Source organism: Scardinius erythrophthalmus (assembly GCF_964197995.2).
Source record: "Scardinius erythrophthalmus genome assembly, chromosome: 20".
In the NCBI taxonomy this organism is placed as follows: Eukaryota; Metazoa; Chordata; class Actinopteri; order Cypriniformes; family Leuciscidae; genus Scardinius; species Scardinius erythrophthalmus.
Window position 1 is genome coordinate 22167339 of NC_138240.1, and position 19496 is coordinate 22186834.

Here is a 19496-nt window from a genome sequence, read left to right on the forward strand (position 1 = left end):
GCAGACTAACTTGATAGTCGGTTTCCGGAGGGGGCGGGATTTTGCGAAGATCAGCCAATCACACAAAGCCGAGTAACAGGTTCTCCGACTTGATTTGCTAGTGATAGGAATAGACTCGTAAAGTACGACAGATTCTGACCAATCACAATCGATGGAAGTGTCTGGAACCAGCGAATCAAGTGTATCAACTTTCACTCACTTCCTCGCATAAATTAGCTGGCTTCAGTTCATTGGTAACATTGTACATACGCAGCGAAAGGTGGGCGGGATTAGGCAGATAGAGAACAGAACTGGAGAATGAATTAAGTTTTATTTTAATGACCAACGTAAAGAAACAGAAAATGTTACCTTATTAATCTTTTATTACTTAGAATTATTTATTTAAAATAAAATCATGAAACAGCGATTATATTCATAATTATGTAAAACAACAATATTATATATTCAAAAATATTATTATTAGCCTACTGTTGCTGTTGGTTTGTGAAACGATATATTTATTAAAAACACATTAGGCTACTATGAAGGAAGTTTCACATTTGCCTTGCAGAATGTATTTTATTGATTAAATTAATACAATAATATATTTCTTTAAAAATTACATTTATTTAAAACGCAAAAATAGGCTTCTTTTTTTAAATTTAGATGCATGCATTGTAAAACCGTCGTGATGACAGTTGCGTGTCTTTTACCACACGGTGGCATATGGCATTATTTTTAGCTCTCCTGCTGCATTCACAATGAAAAAGCAGGAAAAAATAAATTCTGTCCCGTTTTGGTCCGGAGGAAAAGCCCGTTGCCATGACAACACGTACAATCTGTTCCAGCCGCTGGGAAAGTGATGCTCGTTGCTGAATGATTTGGAGAACAGCTGAGCAGACAGCAGCCAAATTGTTGCTCCTTGTGTACACAAATAGCATTTCTTTATAGGTAAGGCAAACCTTTAGTTGAGTAAAAACTAATAGAGTAATGAAGCTTATACAAATGTGGTGATGAAAAATATACGCTATTAATAGACACGGTTTTATTTGCTTATTTTGTTACAAGGTATTAAAACCACTATATTACATATGAAGGTCTTTTTGGCATGCAATAATCAGATCAGATAACAGTTAAGACTACAAATGCCTCAGACACTGGTCACACAAACAGACATAAAGAAAAAAAAATATTCACTGTTGTTTCTTAAGCATATGATCAGGTATTGAACATTTGCATTGATTCAAATAGGCCTGTGTAGAGTGAAACTGTGCTCTTGAAATTAGTTCCCTGACAAGTATGTCATGGCAACTAAAAATAGTGAATAAAACATTTCTAAACTTAGAAATCACTCAGTTCTGTGTTAAAATGAAAACTTTAAAACTATAGAGGCCAGCAACAAAATTTGGTTCCATCTTGCACAGTGGAATGTATTTGTTTTAAAGTCATGCATTGTGATTTTAGAACAGAAACAGGCAAATAGTTTGACAAGGACAAATAATAAGAGTGTCAAAACTGGAGTTATGAGCTTGACTCGTATAACATATTATCAGGAAGTCAATGCATTTACGCCATTACGTTACTGCTAACAAAATAGACATCACAGAGTGTGACTGAAAACTTTCTGACATCATTTTCTTCACCTAGCTTATCACACAGAGACACATATATGGGACAACAGGGACAACACTTAATGTGATATTGCCATAATCAAGCATTGTACTCTAATGTGCATGTAAAAAAACTTGTTTGGTCTTGCATGGTTGAAAGTGCAGAGACACTTGGCTACAGTATACTTTTTTTGTTTGTGTGTGTGCGTATATTATTTTTTTTCTCTCCAAAAACTCCAGTTTTCATTTTTTATACCACACACCACTGCCTCAGCAGGGCCTTTCTTGCAGTAGTCTAATACTCTGTCTGCTTTGACCAGCAGGAAGCAGCACAGCATCTCACTTTCTTCTGTTGGAGACACTATATGAACGCTGCCCTTTCAGCGGGACACCATTCGCACAAACTCTAAAAGATACAGAGAGAAAATAAATACAGAGACTTTAACTTAAAAACACTATGCATCTATTGTCTGCTTTTACTTTTTGTTAGCAAGGCCGTAACTCGAACATTGGGGGGACCAACGTGGTTGAGGGGGGCGTAATTGGTCTTTTTATTTAAAGTCCCCCTGTGGTGAAAATCAAGATTTTAATGTTGTTTATATGTCTATGTGGTGTTTTTAATGTGCAAATTCAAACATTGTGCAAATTCATAAGTCAACACCATTGCTGAGTATTTTCTCCTTAAAACTGCAGTGAAAAAAAAGACAGTCTCAAAAACGCAGTTTGAAATCACTGGTGTTTGTGACGTCAGAAACTACCTTGTAGCCAATCACGTCAAGGTGCCGGCAGGCTTTAGCATATCATCAACAGCGAACTAGCAGGGGAGTCTCGAGAGATGACAGGTGATCCCGGTATATTTTTTTGTTGATATGAAAAATCGGGTAGATTTAGCAATATAGCGGGTGTATGATAGCCTGGAAATCCAGACCCAAATCTGAAATATTAAGGGTCTGGAATTGAGTAATGAAAATCGCCCAACTCGAGGGGCGGCATCAAGCATGCATTTGAAAATCTCATTGCACGCAAACACTACGACCAATCACAACAATACGCGGGGTGACGTATCCAGAGCCCATCTGCTTAGCTAAATGGTAGATTAGACTCTTGCTGTATCCGGTCGGCAAAACAGCAAAAACGTCCTTCTTGCAAAGGAAGGATTCGAGCGCCGTCTTCTGTTCCTCTTTTAGATAAAAAGCCAAATCTAACTCGTTCATTGTAGCGGCCAAAGCCGTTTCAAACAACTGGTGTTCATCCATAGCCATCTTGCAATGTTTACTAATGACTTCCACGTCGCAGTGCTGTCGTTGTCTGTTTAGCTCGCCTCTGGCCCGCCTATATCAGATAACCCGATGTGATTGGTGCAGCTCAGCTACAAGGGCATATTTAATGAGCATCATTACTTAATGTCAGAGCAACTCTCTGAGTAAAGTCAACTTGTGCTCTCGCAAGAACTCTGGATTTCCAGGGTAGGTGTAGCCTATGATGTATATTACAATGTTTTGATGAACTATATGCAGAGTTGTTCAAAGCGTTGCTGATGATTGTGAGATGGCGAACGGGAACATAGCTTGTGTAACATTACCAACACGTTATTAGTTGTTTGATAACATAGTCAAGCAAAAGGCTAATCATATTAATTACTGTTATGTGTCCGACGTTGTAAAGAGCGATACCGTTGTGCAGCGTTTACCTCGGTAAGTTGGTCGAGTGAATCTGTGAGCTGGCGTGAATGAGTGGAGGCGGGGCTAATTAGCATATTCATTTTTCTGTGTATACTAAATGAAGCAAGGGTGTAGAGTTGCATTCAAGCTATTTTAAGGCTGAATCATTTTTTTCACAGGAAAATTTGTAATTTTTTAGATCAAAGATGAGTTTCAAGGGATAAAATTATTGACTACAGGGGGACTTATAAAGGAATTAAATAATTAAAGGATTAAAAGGAATTTAAGGGAATAAAGATAAAGAAACAAGAACAGTAAAAGAAGCTCACGGTCTAATAGTTGTGAAGTAATAAGTGTAAACTATTTGCCAATAATATATTTTTTTTTAATATGCACACATTGACTCTTAATCCTTTTCTAATATGTCGAAAACGCAAACGAAGGCCCGCCTTCTTTGATTTGATTGGCCATCTCAGTCATTTTAGACATTGAGCGCTTTTAGGGCTTCTTTACGCAGAACGTGGGCGAGACGCTGCAAAAGATGCGAGATGCGAGACGCGAGAGCAACGGTTATACGCGTCCGTCTAGCACGTGTTTATATAGAAAAACAATGGAAAAGTTGTGCGTTGGAATGGAAAAACGCATTCTGTGTGAACGGTCCGTTAGATCGCTGAGGCAGACCAGCCTAAAATTTTTACTTTTAAAACTTTTTGTCATCCGAACAACAAACAGAGTGGAGCATAATGAAGAGCAGAAGAGCAGAATCAAGAATATCAAATATTGGGGGAGACAATTTGACCATTTCTAATTATTGGGGGCACTTGTCCCTCTCAATGTCTATGATTACGGCCCTGTTACTTAGTGCTATACTGAGATTCTTACCTTCAAAGTCTACTCGGCCGTCTCCATTCAAGTCAATGTCTCTCAGTATGTCCTCTAGGTCTCGATGGCCAACCTAACAAAAACAAGAATAGATTGTTAAAAATCAGGTGACAGGAACCGTTCAGATATTTGACTGAACCGATTCTGGTCTTTTCCTCACACAAATCTAATCAAAATGTAGTCACAATGGAGTGTCATTTATATGTGTCACATATGGAAAAGAACTGTGTGCAGATTTTTCAAAATTGGTAAATCCTTAGTAAACAGCAGTCAGGTTTGAGAAAAAGCTGTTTTCACCAGAGGATTGAGTTGTGAAATTTTGATTTAAAATTACAAGGACGAAAAAAAACCCCCCCCGAAACATATGCATGGATTATTTGTTCACAATAAGCATGCATTTAGAAAATAGAAAGGGTCAATTTTCATTTCGTATCACTTTAAAGTCAGCATGAAACGAAGTTGCGATAGTCTTTTCTTCACTATTGTGATGTATATCCAAATAAAATGGCCTCTCGAACAACAACAGCAAAAAAAGTCGAGAATTTATTAGTGTGGTTTGCTATTGCTGTGATCTCTTGTGAGTGACAGGTTGTCCCACCCTCGCGCCAGTGAACACAAAGTTACTTTGATTAAAGATTATGAGTGCATCATTTAAAAAATATATATGCTATATATGCACGGATAATTGATTAAAAAAAAATTGATCATTTGATTTATTGGTCACTTAAGCACATTCACACAATTCTCTGTATACCAAAAGCACTAACCTGTTGTCCCAGCAGCTTCCTCATAGCTTCCTTTAGCTCTCCTGTGCTTATTTCACCATCTCCATTCGTGTCAAACTGAAAACAATGCATATCAAACATTTTATTTAATATTTCTTTCATTTTTTATTTGTATATTCTTTATATTATACAGTATATATTTATATTATATAACTCTGCACCCACTTCTTTGAAGGCATTTCTGAGCTCTTTTATGCCGATCATGTCCGCTGTCTCAGCAAGGAGTTTAGGTCCCATCAACCCTACAAAGTCCTCGAAATCCACATGGCCACCTACTAAGAAAAACAGACTGATGTCAATATTTTGTAGTGAAAAGACGTAGCTGATAAGATTATGGCTGTGCGCAACCAGAAGCTTACAGTTCATGTTGATTTGCTGGCTCAGTTCTATTAGTTCCATCTCTGTGGGCATGTATCCCATGGTTCTCATGCAGTTCCCCAGGTCTTTACAGCCGATAAAGCCATCTTTATCCTTATCAAACTCCTTAAACGCTTCTCGCAACTCTTCAATCGTCAAGACATACCAAACACACGAATGGCATGTTAACACACAGGCTAAATGAAACATGAGGTCTAATAAAACAATAAAAGGTGCATTGTAGTTGTAGTTTATAGCTAAAATAATCATCTAACTTACCATCAATCTCCTCTGGTCTCAACTCTCGATTCTGTAACAACAAAATGTGAGGGAAAAAAGTCAAAACAACATAAGCAAAGGTTAAATTTTAAAGACAAAACATTCAAAAATCCAAACTCTGTCCCTCACAATAAAATCCAGGTCATCCATGAAATAAAGTTCTTCTGGAGATGGCTTCATTAGCAGAAAACCTTTAACCAGTGATGCATCCAAACCACCCAGAGCAGCCATTGTAGCTTCTAGTCGTTCAAAGACACCCAAGGTGCATTAAGACTCGTTTTATAGTGTTTATAGTGCGTAACAAAAAGGTGAGGTGGTCCTGGTCACGTGGCAATGGCATTTCTCCAGCGTCACAGCTAAGTGAACAAATCCCAACAAGTGAGACGCATCTGTCCTCATCTAACAGTGACAACCTTTAAAGGCGATGAAGGAAAGAGAATGAGAAAGATGGAGAACAGAAGCTTTAGCATTCACCAGGGGGGAAGAAAGGAGTATAAACATGCCGTCTTTATTGACATAAGACCACGACATTCACGCACACACACATGTAAAAACATGCGACCTAAATTGTAGACCAAAACAAAGGAGAAGCAATTTATGCGACGTAAATGCATACGCCTACGCAACAGCATGCAGAATAAGAACATCTAAATTGCTTATGTAAGTTAGTACCAAACATTCCAAGGCAAAGCCACACATAAGCAAGTCCGTATTTACTGTAACACATCAATCACAACGTGCATGACTCTGCAGTAGGTCTATGTGTGTGTTCGGGTATTTGTTGTTTCTAAATCAGAGCTTTCACGTCATTCAATTCATTTGGCAGATGCATATTTTGGGTCATGAGTGACCTGGGACCCTCTATCTCCCTTTGACCACATTCAGTTTGTGGAGTTGGAGCCCACAACCTTTCCTGTTATTAATAATGTTACAATACAAATGGCAAATTCCATTTTTATTTAGAGGAACTTACAACTGGTCTTTCGGTCATTTATTTTCAGATACAGTGTCTCTGTTTGATTCCGTGTCCCAGAAAAATTAAACTATAAGACTATTGCCCCAAAAATGTCTGTGTTAACATCATCTATCTTTGTTACCACACTTTTTCTAGGCTCTTGAACATGCTCTATAAAAATGAAAGATACTTTGTGTTGTGTTTAGCAGACAGACACTGTCTTCGATGTGGTCGACAACAACATGTTGCACTGATGGTTCCTAAGAATGAACATGTTCATTAACGCACAAATCACAACAAATATGTTAACATCTATTTTAGCATTATTCTTCCTTTTCTCTGCATTGCTATGTTTTCATAGCAATCAAGTATAGTCAACATTAATGGTCGTAGTCAACAAGACCATCAATTAAGAACAGCAAGTCAGGTCTGTATATGCATTTCAACATTCAATCTTATACATAACACAAACACATGAGCTCACAAAACATCACTTATTTTATTTATACACTGCCACATCACATGTGTTGTGAATGTCACAGAGAAAGGACTGTCTGTCTATGTGTGTTAATCTGTATGTGTGAGAGAGACAGATAGAGAAAGAAAGCATTCCCATGAATGAAAATAAGCAATCCAGGCAACATTTTCCATTCATTCATCATAACAGTTTACTGAACACATTGTGTAGACTGGCTCTTCAGATCTATACACTCTCACGGTGACTATAAACAGAGAGGAAGGGAAGGTGAGAGTGAGATAGATAGATAGATACAAAGAGAGAGACAATAAAAAACACCAAAGACATAGAAAAGACATAAAAGACATTATCTGGTTTAATTGCACTGGGAAACAAAATCATTCAGTTGATGTGTTCAGTCTGACTGTGTATGCCACCATGAGGCATATTTACAGTTAGTGAAGTCAAAAATTTGTTTTATCAAAAACAGCTCATAGATTAGAGAGAGACAAACTATATCGACATTTAAATCACTTAGACATCGCATTGTGGAAGAAGATAATAAAAGTATCAATGTGTACATATCTTCACTGGAAAAAAAAAACTTGGTGTAGAAACAATTTTTCAAATTTACTCTAGTACATTTCACAATTAATTACAAAGAAACTGCAAGTAACGCATTGAATTAAACAATACATTTTTAAGTTGAAAGAATGAAATGTTAGTTTGTAAAATGCACTCAAATAATATTTGATGTATTCACAACTTCAAAAAATATTTGTTTTTGTACATTGTATTTTAGTATTTAAGTTATGGACTAAATTGAGATTTTTCTGTAATCTAGCCAGCCTCAGTTGTTTATTAATGTCTGTTGAGTGTGCTACTTATTATTTTATTGGATAACATTTTACAAAAAGGTAACATTTTTACAAAAAAATGCATTAACTAACATTAACTAACAATGAACACTATGTTTGTTATAATTTATTAACCTTATTATAATTTTAATAAAAATACAACTGTTCATTGTTAGTTCACATAGCTCAAGTCCATGAAATAGTAACACAAAAATGAAAAAAATAAAATAAAAATAAAACAAAGATTGTTTTGATTTAGTAGCAATTTCTGAGTAAAAATTGTAAATACTACACAAAACGTTCAGTATAGATGCAACTTAAGATTTGAATAATGTGTTAGTAAATAAAATCAACATTAACTAAGATTAATATGTATTTTTATAACTAGTTTTAACAAATGAAACCTTGTTTTAAAGAGTATTAATACTTATTTACTTATACTTAATTGATTATTACCTTTTATACTTTATATATATATATATTTTTTTTTAGATTATCACAATCTCTCAAGAAAATATTGTGCCTGCCCACTCAGATCTTGCTAACTGCCAAGTTTATTCGGTTAACTCTTATTTTGACATTTTGCCTTGTTTCCGTTTTTTCAAGATGGTCTTCACTGCAGACCATGAAATCCACGGGGAGGAGTCGGATCCAGATCCAACTCCTCCCACTTTACATATACCTAAACCTACCCATCTCCACCCCCTGATCCCTAAACCCACCCCTAAACCTACCAATCTCCACCCCCTGATCCCTAAAGCCACCCCTAAACCTACCCATCTCCACCACTTAATCCCTAAACCCACCCCTAAACCTACCCATCTCCACCCCCTGATCCCTAAACCCACCCCTAAACCTACCAATCTCCACCCCCTGATCCCTAAACCCACCCCTAAACCTACCCATCTCCACCCCCTGATCCCTAAACCCACACCTAAACCTACCCATCTCCACCCCTTGATCCCTAAACCCACCCCTAAACCTACCAATCTCCACCCCCTGATCCCTTAACCCACCCCTAAACCTACCAATCTCCACCCCCTGATCCCTAAACCCACCCCTAAACCTACCAATCTCCACCCCCTGATCCCTAAACCCACACCTAAACCTACCCATCTCCACCCCCTGATCCCTAAACCCACACCTAAACCTACCCATCTCCACCCCTTGATCCCTAAACCCACCCCTAAACCTACCAATCTCCACCCCCTGATCCCTTAACCCACCCCTAAACCTACCAATCTCCACCCCCTGATCCCTAAACCCACCCCTAAACCTACCCATCTCCACCCCCTGATCCCTAAACCCACACCTAAACCTACCAATCTCCACCCCTTGATCCCTAAACCCACCCCTAAACCTACCAATCTCCACCCCCTGATCCCTAAACCCACCCCTAAACCTACCAATCTCCACCCCCTGATCCCTAAACCCACCCCTAAACCTACCAATCTCCACCCCTTATATCTGGATCCAACTCCGCCCCCCGGATCTCGTGTACTGCATTGAGGTGCTACTGTTTTTTCCCTGTTTCCCTACTCTGTTTAGTTTTGGTTTCCCTTTCATCTTTTGGTCAGTTCTTCTGTCAGGGTTGTTTGCCACGTGAATATATACTCCCTGTTCAATTCTATTCTAAATATATACTGATAACAGAGTGGGGAAACAGGAACAAATGTCAAAATAAGAGTTAACAGAAACATAAACCTGACACTATCATGATGCTATGGTATTTTGGTATTTCACTATGTGGTTGCTAGGGTGTTCTGGGTGGTTGCTGACAGGCCCAAAACAAAAGTCCACCTTCACATTTCCATTATATTCAGGTCCCTACATCTGGCTCAAATACCTCCTTCAATTTCTTTGTTTTATCATCAGTCAAGTGAAAATCGTAAGTAAAATATCAAAAGCCGCCTGTTTTTTATCATTAGTGCACGCACCACTAATAACCATTATCTGGAAACTGATGAGAACCAAGGCGTATGCAAATGAAAATAACTGGGCCACCTTTCAAAATGTAAATTCACTCCCGTCTTTTGTTTGACGCGCAGAATGAGGATTCCAGGCTTCCGCAATCAGCATTCATAGAGGCTCTAAGATTATTCAAAGATTTGCCCTGAAAGCCTGAATTCATACAAAGATTGTATGCCCTGATAGAACAAAAATATGGTGGTCTTTACTGATAATTAAAGCTAAAAATAGGTCACTCAGTGAAATAACGACGGAAAAATGGGGCACAAGATGTGCTTGGATCTCAAACAAATTGGGAGAAAACATCATGAAACAGAACATAACACCACTCATTTATACTTTTTAATCTTTTTGTATAACATGTTTTTTCTTTAAGTGTAAACGTCATTAAATGGGGTTATGAAGGGCTCTTGGTAAATTCAGTATATTGGGAATCAGGGCAGTATGAAGTGTTTCATTAGTCATTGGTGCAGACGAGAGGCGGTGGTTTAAGATAAATGAATTATAATACAATAAAATAATATTACTAAGCTAAAGAAGCTCTGCAAATGAGAGCGAGGGTGTAAATAAGAATCTGTGTGTGTGTTTAGAGAATGGGAGGAGAGTGGGTCTCATTCAGACAAGCATATTGCCATTCTCACAGCTGGAGGCTTGGTCTCTAATCCAAACAATCATTTATACAGACAGCTAAAAATACCACACACACACACATGTAGTTGCAAAGTTATATAGTCAACAGAATGTCTAAAGGAGACCATCAAAATAAAATGTATCCTTATATTCGCCTTTATAGGAGGATGAAGAGGAAACCACGAAGAGATTTGGTCCAATGAAAAGACATCAAACCAGAACTCAAACTCGCAACTGCCGATAAGCAGAATTCATTTTCAGCTGTTTTATTTCTGATTACAAATTAATTAAATTATCATTAGAATACGACAATAAAAATATCATATGCATTGTGAATATGTTATTAGTTTTAGTAATATTTTATTATTTTGTTATTAATTATAAAATTGTGTAATTAGCCAAACAATACATTAGGCCACTTCACATGTGAATACTGGTGCGTTCAAGTCCTCCTGGGACATATATTCACGAGTTGGGAAGTCGTAATTACAACGTCATGTGTGTTCAAATAACTTTGGTCGGGGCAAGATGGGGGAAAATCAGATTTTTTACCTCTACATCTACAAAATGATGAATAAAGAATGTGCATTGGTGTGTTTTTGCTTGTTTATGTTTTTTTATCCAATTTAAATAGGTGCTGTAAATTGAATCTGTAGCTATATTTTAGTAGCCTGGCTAACGTCAGACCACGTCTCAATGAACCACGTTCATTTTCTCGTATTTGAGGCGTGGTTTACGAATGCCCAGAGCCGTTTATTGGGCGATACGAATGTCTATCAAATGCGCCTGTACGTAGCTCATAGCCAATCGTTTCAATTATACCAGATGACGTATGTAGAGCGACAGAAATTCGACGAGGAAGAAGACGAAATAAACTTGCGTTCTAAACTACTTAGAACACTATCTAAGGCTGCATCAAAAGGTAACTTCGCGTCTGATGCCTTGTTGGATCCATAGATATAAACAAACTGCTTCGGTGTGTCGCATTGACGTCGTCATCATCTTGCTGCTCCCTCCCCGTTCTGTGATTGGTCCCCTCGCTGAGGCGAAAATCTGGTCCATGGTGTCCAGGCTGCCTAGCAGCGTGAATAAAAAACCCAGGCTAATATTTTAGCGTAATTGTACAGTAAAATATATAGACTATATTAATTATATATTATATATCGAAATATGTTTTATATACACATATAAATACAATAGATACAGTAACGATTATGTTCAGTTGGTCTTTGATCTGTTCCTGTTTACCTGATTTCCTAGTTTCCTTGTTTGTTAATTAGTTCTGTTTAATCCTGATTACGTCTACTCATGTTTATGCTACCACATTCCTTCTTCGCAGTGGGATATATATATATATATAAAATCAATAAGTAAGCTAATAAGTAACCATTCAAAATGGTCAGCAAACTTGGCACAAACCACACTTATCCTTGCTGTAAGTGAACCTGCTCTTAATGAACTTTGTATTTTATCTTGCAGTTGTGTTTATTGTTTCGGAGAACACATGTTGGCATTCGCAGTTAGCGTTATTTTTCCCTTCTCTTCACAGTCCTATCAGTGCAGACCTATACAACCCACTTTTGAGTTGCAACTCTCCAGTTGAGTACTAAAAACATGAATATGGTAACCATTCAGTACCATAGTATATATCAAAGTACCATGGTACAGCATTTTAGTACACAAAGTGTATTAATGCAGGTTGCAGTTGCTGTCCTTGCCCTTTATTCTGAGCTTAAAAGTATTCATAAACCTTTCAGAAATGTCATAGCCATGCTTTTATATACAAGCCATGACTATGACATCAAAGCTTTTTGAGTGGATACAGAGGCCAATTAAAGGTGCTTCTGTTTATGTTGCTCGGTTATCTGTGACACAGATAAATGTTATTTTCTGGCTCTCTTTTTGTTCCTTAAGAATCTCTTTCTCTCATATGCACATCTTTTTACCTGTCATCCTCCATCCATCTCTATTTCCCCCTCGTTTTTCTCCATGAGATGATTCATCTTGAGAAACAGACTCGGGGGCCAAAGCCCTTCTCTGCCTCTTCTCCTCTAATATGTTAGTTTTATCTATCCCTCCGTCCCCTTTTCAAGCTCTCTGTGAATGTGCAACCTACTTTTAACTGTCGCCTCTCATCCTGTCAGCAGGCACAGTCACAAGCTCAACATGTACTCAAACACACCCATCGCAATGCAACGCATATATCACACAATATCTTTCATAAGTGCACCTGTACACAAATAAAAATGTGCATAGGCAAAAGCACTTCCTAAGCAGTTACTGGTGCATGCATTATTGTAACAGGATAAAGATGAGGCAAGCTGTGATTCCCAACCGGGGAATATTTAAGTTTCCAGGGGGAACTTGTTGAAAAGATGTTGTTTTTTCCCATGTCAAACATAAAAAATAATAGAGTAAAATAACTAATCATATTTTGTTCAGTTTCCTTTTAAGGAAACTGTTTTATAAATGTGTGTGGATGACATTCATAACAGAATGAGTCAGTGAGTCTGATTTCCACCCACATTATTGATTGTTCTTTTTTTTAAAAAAAAAATTATTATCATTAATTCTATTAATAACCTATTGCTGACTAAAAGTATACAGCTGCATCAAGATCCACCTCTCCTTCGCCTGTTCGCCGTAACAAATGACAGAAATTTTATTTTAGACGTTTATAGCAGAGATGCTAGAGCCTTGGACAAGTGTTTGACAACAGAGACAAAAACATCAGGGGAACGACACACACACACACACACGCACAAAGGGTTCTGAGACTAAGAATAGCGCTAAAGAGAAGGGGAGACCATATCTGGTTTAACATTTACGAGATTCACGGAGGGAAAGAGTCGCATTGTCCTCAAAGGACCATTTTGTCAGTCTTATTTCAACACCCGTCAAGGCGAGTGTTTCAGACAGGAATTCAGACAGGCCAATAGGGAGTGTGTCACCCATGTTATCTGAAGCCTGTTACACTGCATTTCTGGTAAATTGTGTTTACTCACACACACACACTCACAGTGAGAGACTGTAAGCCAGCCTCACTGATTCATACAGCGTCTGAAGCTGACAGCCTAAACAACATACTTGCAAACAGAAGGTTTCTCCCAGTGATGTGAGATTCCTTCATGAATGCCAATGAAATAGACCAACATTTTCCACAGGAATGATGCATTATAGGCAATTATGGTGATTTTATATTAACTGTTATCAAATTAGGTAAGAAACCCCTGTATAATAACAGTGGTTAAGGGCTTAGAAGAAAAAAAGGACTGAGGTAAATGTAAATGAACCCTCGCAATATAAACAATGCCAGATGGAGGGTTACAGTGAGAAAAGCTCTGACCTCGAAGGCGAAATTTATAATTTGTCTCATTTGTCGATGTTTTCTAACTAGCTGCCAGTTAATTTTACCCTTTAATCTAACAAGTGGTGCTTTTTTACTTTTTGTACATCGAGAATAGCTCTGACCTTATTATTAATTGGTCGGATCTGCTCTATGTTTTATGACTAACCATCCAGTTTGTTTCCACCCTTAAAAAGGAGTCTGTCTTATTAAAATGGATTCTGAAATGTAGCGATGTGGTTTTAAAAGCTTTCCGGATAACAATAGGACGACCCACATTAGTGTAGCTGCAAATCAACGCGTGTGTGTGTTTGTGTGTGATGTTCTCTAACCGCATCAAAGTCATTGTGTTCATCAGACATCAGAACGGCTTTTAATCATTTATACACAGAATCTCTTTCGGATAAGCCTAAAAAAGATTTGCATTTCACAAACAGACGTTGTATTTATCCAATTAGCCTTTTCAGGTGTCTAAAGCAACAAAGCAGCAGCCGAGCTCATCCTTCCAGCAAAGACTCTTTTATTATTAATGCAATTGATTTTCAAAGCAAACTTCTGTGATTTGTGTATACCGAAGGCAAGCTTCCATAACGTTCTAGACAGCCATTTAATCAGCGGCAACTGACAGATGTTTACTGTCAGAAAGCATTTGATCAATAAGGAAACGCTGGGATACATTGTGAAAATAAATTCATATTCATTCCGATAATATTGCTTATTATGTGTTCCTCAATTAAAAACATCTTCCTGGGTTAACATATTTTGTTAGCCTGGCAAGCCAGACCTACATCAAGATGTTAGGTCTGGCAACTCACCATAGACACGGCTCAATCCGAGGGGCGGGATAAACGGCTGTCTTTCAAAATCCCTCTGCACGCAATAGGACAGCGCTTCAACCAACCAGAGCGTTTTCCCAACAGCGGAGCTAGTTGATAGATTCAACTTTTGTCATATCTGGGCGGCAAAATTACAAACACATCTTCCTTTTTTTAAGAATGACTTAAGTGCCGTTCTATGCTCTTTTCTCAAAGAAAAGCCTAACTCCAAGTCCTCCAGAGTCGCGGACAAAGCCGATTCGAAAGATGTTCGCCAGAAGCAGCAACTCTTTGTTTTCAAGTAGCAGGTAACCGTCGCAACTCTGTCGTCATTATGTTAAGCCCGCCCCGCCTACTCTATACGCGACGTGATTGGCCTGACCCAATTTAGGTTTTTGCAGCTTGAAAGTCAATGGAGAGTTGCTAGACTGCCCTGACTCCAAAAATACATTTTGCTGCCGCTAGGGTGCGTCTAGATTTCTAGGCTAATATTTTGTTGATCCGGAACAGCATTCCTGTACAAAAATGAACCCCTAAACCTAACCGTACCCTTAACTTCTCCCTAAAATCAGAGGGAGATTATAGGATAATATAACAGTGATGTAGAAGCACCTAACCCAGGTTGTAAGCCTAAACTTGACATAAACTGTAAACTTGTCCTCAAATATGATTGGTTGATTGGAATGTTGTTCCAGGATCAGCAAAGATGAGGATCCAGGAACATGTTGCACTTGGTGAAATCAGGTTTTGCAATTCTGGTACTCAAGGCACAGATACTGTTTCATAATAGGGTTTCATATGCCAAAATATTGTGTGAGATAATCATAGAGTTGAATGGTAAACTAGTCTCGGCAGCCAAATTCGTGATTCCCACAGGCATGCTATTTTCAGAATGGGAAAAGAATTAAATGTAACTGTTTGTTGAAATTTTGTTTCAATTACATATTTCAAATCGGTAATAAAATCTGAATAATTTGTGTCTTGCATAACAAATCAGTCAACAGAACTGTATTTTTCAGGATTGTCCAGCAAATGCATATTCATACTGTTGAATTAATAAATGTGATTGGCTCTTTTAACTGTAAAGATGCGGTCACATTTACCTTGCAAATTATTCTGGATCAAGAATTTCACATGAGGGCGAAAGATTTCCCCACACAGATTTCTCAATGGGTTCAATTGGTCATGCGGATTCACCACAGTGATGAACAGAAAGCCGCTTGGGGTTGAAAGACTTTTTGGCCTGCAAAACTGTACAGAAATATTGCTAAAGTGGCCACATGCACCTTAATTTCTTAAACAACCATGGAGAAAGACACATCATTGCCATATTCCAGGATGACAATGTCAAGATTCATCAGGCTCAAACTGTGAAAGAATTAGAGTCCAGACCTTAAATTTATTGTAAGTCTTTGGGATGTGCTGGAGGAGACTTTACAGAGTGCTTGACTCTTGCATTGCCAATACAAGATATTGACCAAAATGTATGCACCTCTTGATGGTAATAACATCACAATATTTATTTCCATCAAAAGGTGCATCAATTTTTGGTCAAGAAAGATCATGAACTGTTGCCAAACATATAACATAGAAACATAATAATCACTTCAATAATGATCCAATCATACCCTTCAACATTTACCATTTTAAAACCAAACAGCGATTTTTTTATTTTATTTGTGCAAGTAGGCTGCCATTCTGAATTGCTGCAACAACACTATACGACCAAAACAAAATGGATAAATTATGCTTACAGTTTTCCGATTAAATGTGCCCTCTTTGGATTCATTTGATCATATGGAATAGGATGACATCCATTTTTTTTCCCACTCAATGGCTTTGTCTGTCTGCCATTGTGAATATAAAACCTATACTCTTTCTAACTCTTTAAACATTTAGGCACACTAAACATCTGTAATATTCCAAGAAGGTTAATGTTGGCATTCAGCAAATAATAACATCATAAGGACATTCCAAGAATGTTGTTCTAAGGACATTTTCTGTCAACATTATGAGAACATCAAGTGGGTAACACCATAATGTTCTGAAAATGTTTTTCTCAGAACAGCATCATAAAGACATTCCATATTAATAATGTTATAATAATGTTGTATAAATGTTATTTAAAGAACGTTTTATCTTAACATTTACATAACATTTAAACGTTAACAGTTAACGTTCCCTGAGATTCCACCATGAAACTTGGTGACAGATCTGTAAGCATTTGCATTAGCCTATTGCCTGAGTAATTTTACGCACTTCGCTAATAAAATCATGACTGACTAATAACATGCTAGTAGCATAAAGTTTGTTATTGACGTTAATTGGCCCCTTAAATAGGCCTACTGCTTACAAAAGCTATATTTAAATAACAGCCCTTTAAAAAGTTCTTTTCTCCGCGTGTGTTCGAGGCTTACCTGTCCGAACACTGAGCTGAGGAACGGGCGCAGGTTGAAATCCGCTTCAGAAGATGCTGCGCTGGACCGCCCTGATCTCCGGGAGGAGCGGCTGGAGGATGCGGGCACCGGCGAGGATGAGGCGGTGGAGGGGGGGCACGCCTCTCTGCTCGCTGACGACGCCGGTCGAGCCAGAAGAGGTGACTGAAAAAAGAGAGCCGTTTCGTCCCTGGACTCGGAAAAAGACTGAGTTCTGGTGGGCATGCGAGCGGCGTGAGAGTGTTTGGGTCGGGGCTCTTGGGGCAGGTCGTCCCGGGTGGACCGGTGGTGGTGATGGTGATGATGACGATTATGGTGATGATGATGGTGATGGTGATGGTGCCGTCTGGCTGTCCTTCGTTCCCTTCCACCTGGAAGCTCCGACAGGTCCTCCTGACTAAGAGCCGTGGAAAGAGCGTGTCCATGGGAGTGGGAGTGTTGTGGGTGGCTCTTCTCTGCGCTATTCCGGGTACCGACCAGTGAGGGGTGACACAGGGGTCTCCGCGAGCTCGCATCGCACTCCGCCGGCTCCGCTCCAGATGCCGCCGCGGATCGCTGATGGTGTGTCCGCCGGGCTGCGGGGTGATCGGGCGGCTGAGCCGCGCTTCTGGCCGGTGCGGAGGATCTCAGTAAGGAGGTCGTCGATTCGCTTTTGGGGAGCGTGAAACTCATCCTCAGCTTAGTGAAATGCCCTTGAAGGTAAAGGCTGAACTCTGAGATGTCTCATTACTATCGTTTGAATAGAATAGCCCAGCGTTGAGTGCTGCGATGGCATGTTGAAATGATGCTGTCGAGATCTCCTCTCTGAGTTGGTGCCACCTGATTGCTCCGTATAAGAGCTATTCTGGTAGGACGCGTAGGTAAGGGGAGATGGGCTCGGAAATAAACCAAAAAAGATTCAGAGTGAGAGAGGGAGGAAGAGAGAGAGAGAGAGAGAGCGAGAGAGGACACGTGGAACGTATGGTGTGCATCATCACATGTCTGTGGGTGACACAAAACAACATGCAATGTATGGACCAAAAACATATGAAAAAGGATCCCTCTCTCATATGCATAAGGGATGGATTCATTTAAATTATAATTCATGTTAACCAATGTCCATCCCTTATGGGCATAATTAAAGACTTTCCTGGACACTAAACACATTAAATATTATTCTGGTATAGAAGCAAAGCACATTTATTTATGTATATTCGGAGCTAACTTGTTTAAAGATAAAATAGTTTGCATGTTTATGGAAAATATTTGATATTTAATAAGGCCTTCGTAAGGTAAACTTTTGCGAGGTAAACTTTAACAAGTTTAGAGAAAATATAAATTAAGTTTATAATGCATGATTAATAAAAAAAAAATGTATTTAATAGCCTATTCAATTATGTGTATACACTTCTGAGGTAACAGGTTGATCAGATTAAATGTAAATAAAATAATTTATAATTTATGTCCTGTCTATGTACAAATTCTGAGCTAACTGGTTTATCAAAAATATGTATTTAATATTTGATTATGTCCAGTATTGATAATCACATTTCCACTAAAAAATTTATTAATTAGAGTAAGCTTATAATGACAAAGGTAAAAATATGAGATCATCAAAAATACTTGACATTTGACTTCACTTTGACATTCAGACCTTTCTGATTTTATTTCTAAGCCCAGAAATCTTCCCAAAAAATGACCAAACAAGTCGATCATGATCACATAACTGTTGCTAAGAAAATCTAAAATAAAATAAAAATCAGCAAGAAAATCTAAAATCAGTTTGTGCAATATACAGAGTGTTTGAACTTGAAGTTTTTTTTTCTTTTCTTTTTTTTTCTTTGCAGAGTCTGCTTGCAATATCAGAATACTATCCATGGACCAGGACTGCAATCATGACATAAAAAAAAGAAAAGTTTTTTGTTTATTTTTTTATTATTTTATCTTTATTCTTTTCAGTTTCATCTTGAATGTGCTCTGTGTCCCCGGGGTGGTAAAGTTTTCAGAACGCATCATGTTGAGGAGTCTTCTCTCGCCCACAGATTTTCACTTGATTAAACACAGCATCCCATTGCACAGCATGTGCAGGACATCCCAGCCTCAGGCCACTCCACGGTCCATTTATTCCTTATGAACCAGAACTGAGATAACCTGCATAAAACATGACATTTAAACTCAAAAGTTCACATCTGCCTTGCTCATTTCCAAGCCTTATTTCTGAAACCCATCTTCAAAAGATGTATGCAAACGTACAAAACATAAAAGGTAAGGCTATAATCTATAGAGTTATATTATTAGGAAATTGAGACATTGTTCTATTTTGCCTGTGCTATAAATCATGCATGAAAAGAAAGAGTTATTAACATTATTTTATTAGACTTTCTTATAACAGAATGAAGTACTGTAAGTACTAAGAGAAAATCTTAGATTATGATTATCCTTCAGAGAAAATCAACCTATTTCTCAACAAGCACAATACTCCTCAATTCCTCAATAACCTG

General features: G+C 38.2%; 1 protein-coding gene across 2 annotated transcripts; it reads right to left on the reverse strand.

Moving 5' to 3' along the window:
• Positions 1-1969: 1969 nt before the first annotated feature.
• cabp1a (calcium binding protein 1a) lies at positions 1970-17688 on the reverse strand (the record flags this gene model as incomplete). Of its 2 annotated transcripts, none has more annotated exons than XM_081349023.1 (7): positions 1970-1995; positions 4133-4205; positions 4900-4974; positions 5083-5192; positions 5277-5420; positions 5554-5584; positions 16999-17688. In XM_081349023.1, the coding sequence occupies 7 exons, from the start codon at positions 17686-17688 to the stop codon at positions 1970-1972; spliced, it is 1149 nt and encodes a 382-aa protein (XP_081205149.1). The 2 variants fall into 2 exon arrangements, with proteins under 2 accessions (XP_081205149.1, XP_081205150.1); XM_081349024.1 differs by lacking the exon at positions 16999-17688 and adding an exon at positions 5683-5784.
• Positions 17689-19496: the final 1808 nt, after the last annotated feature.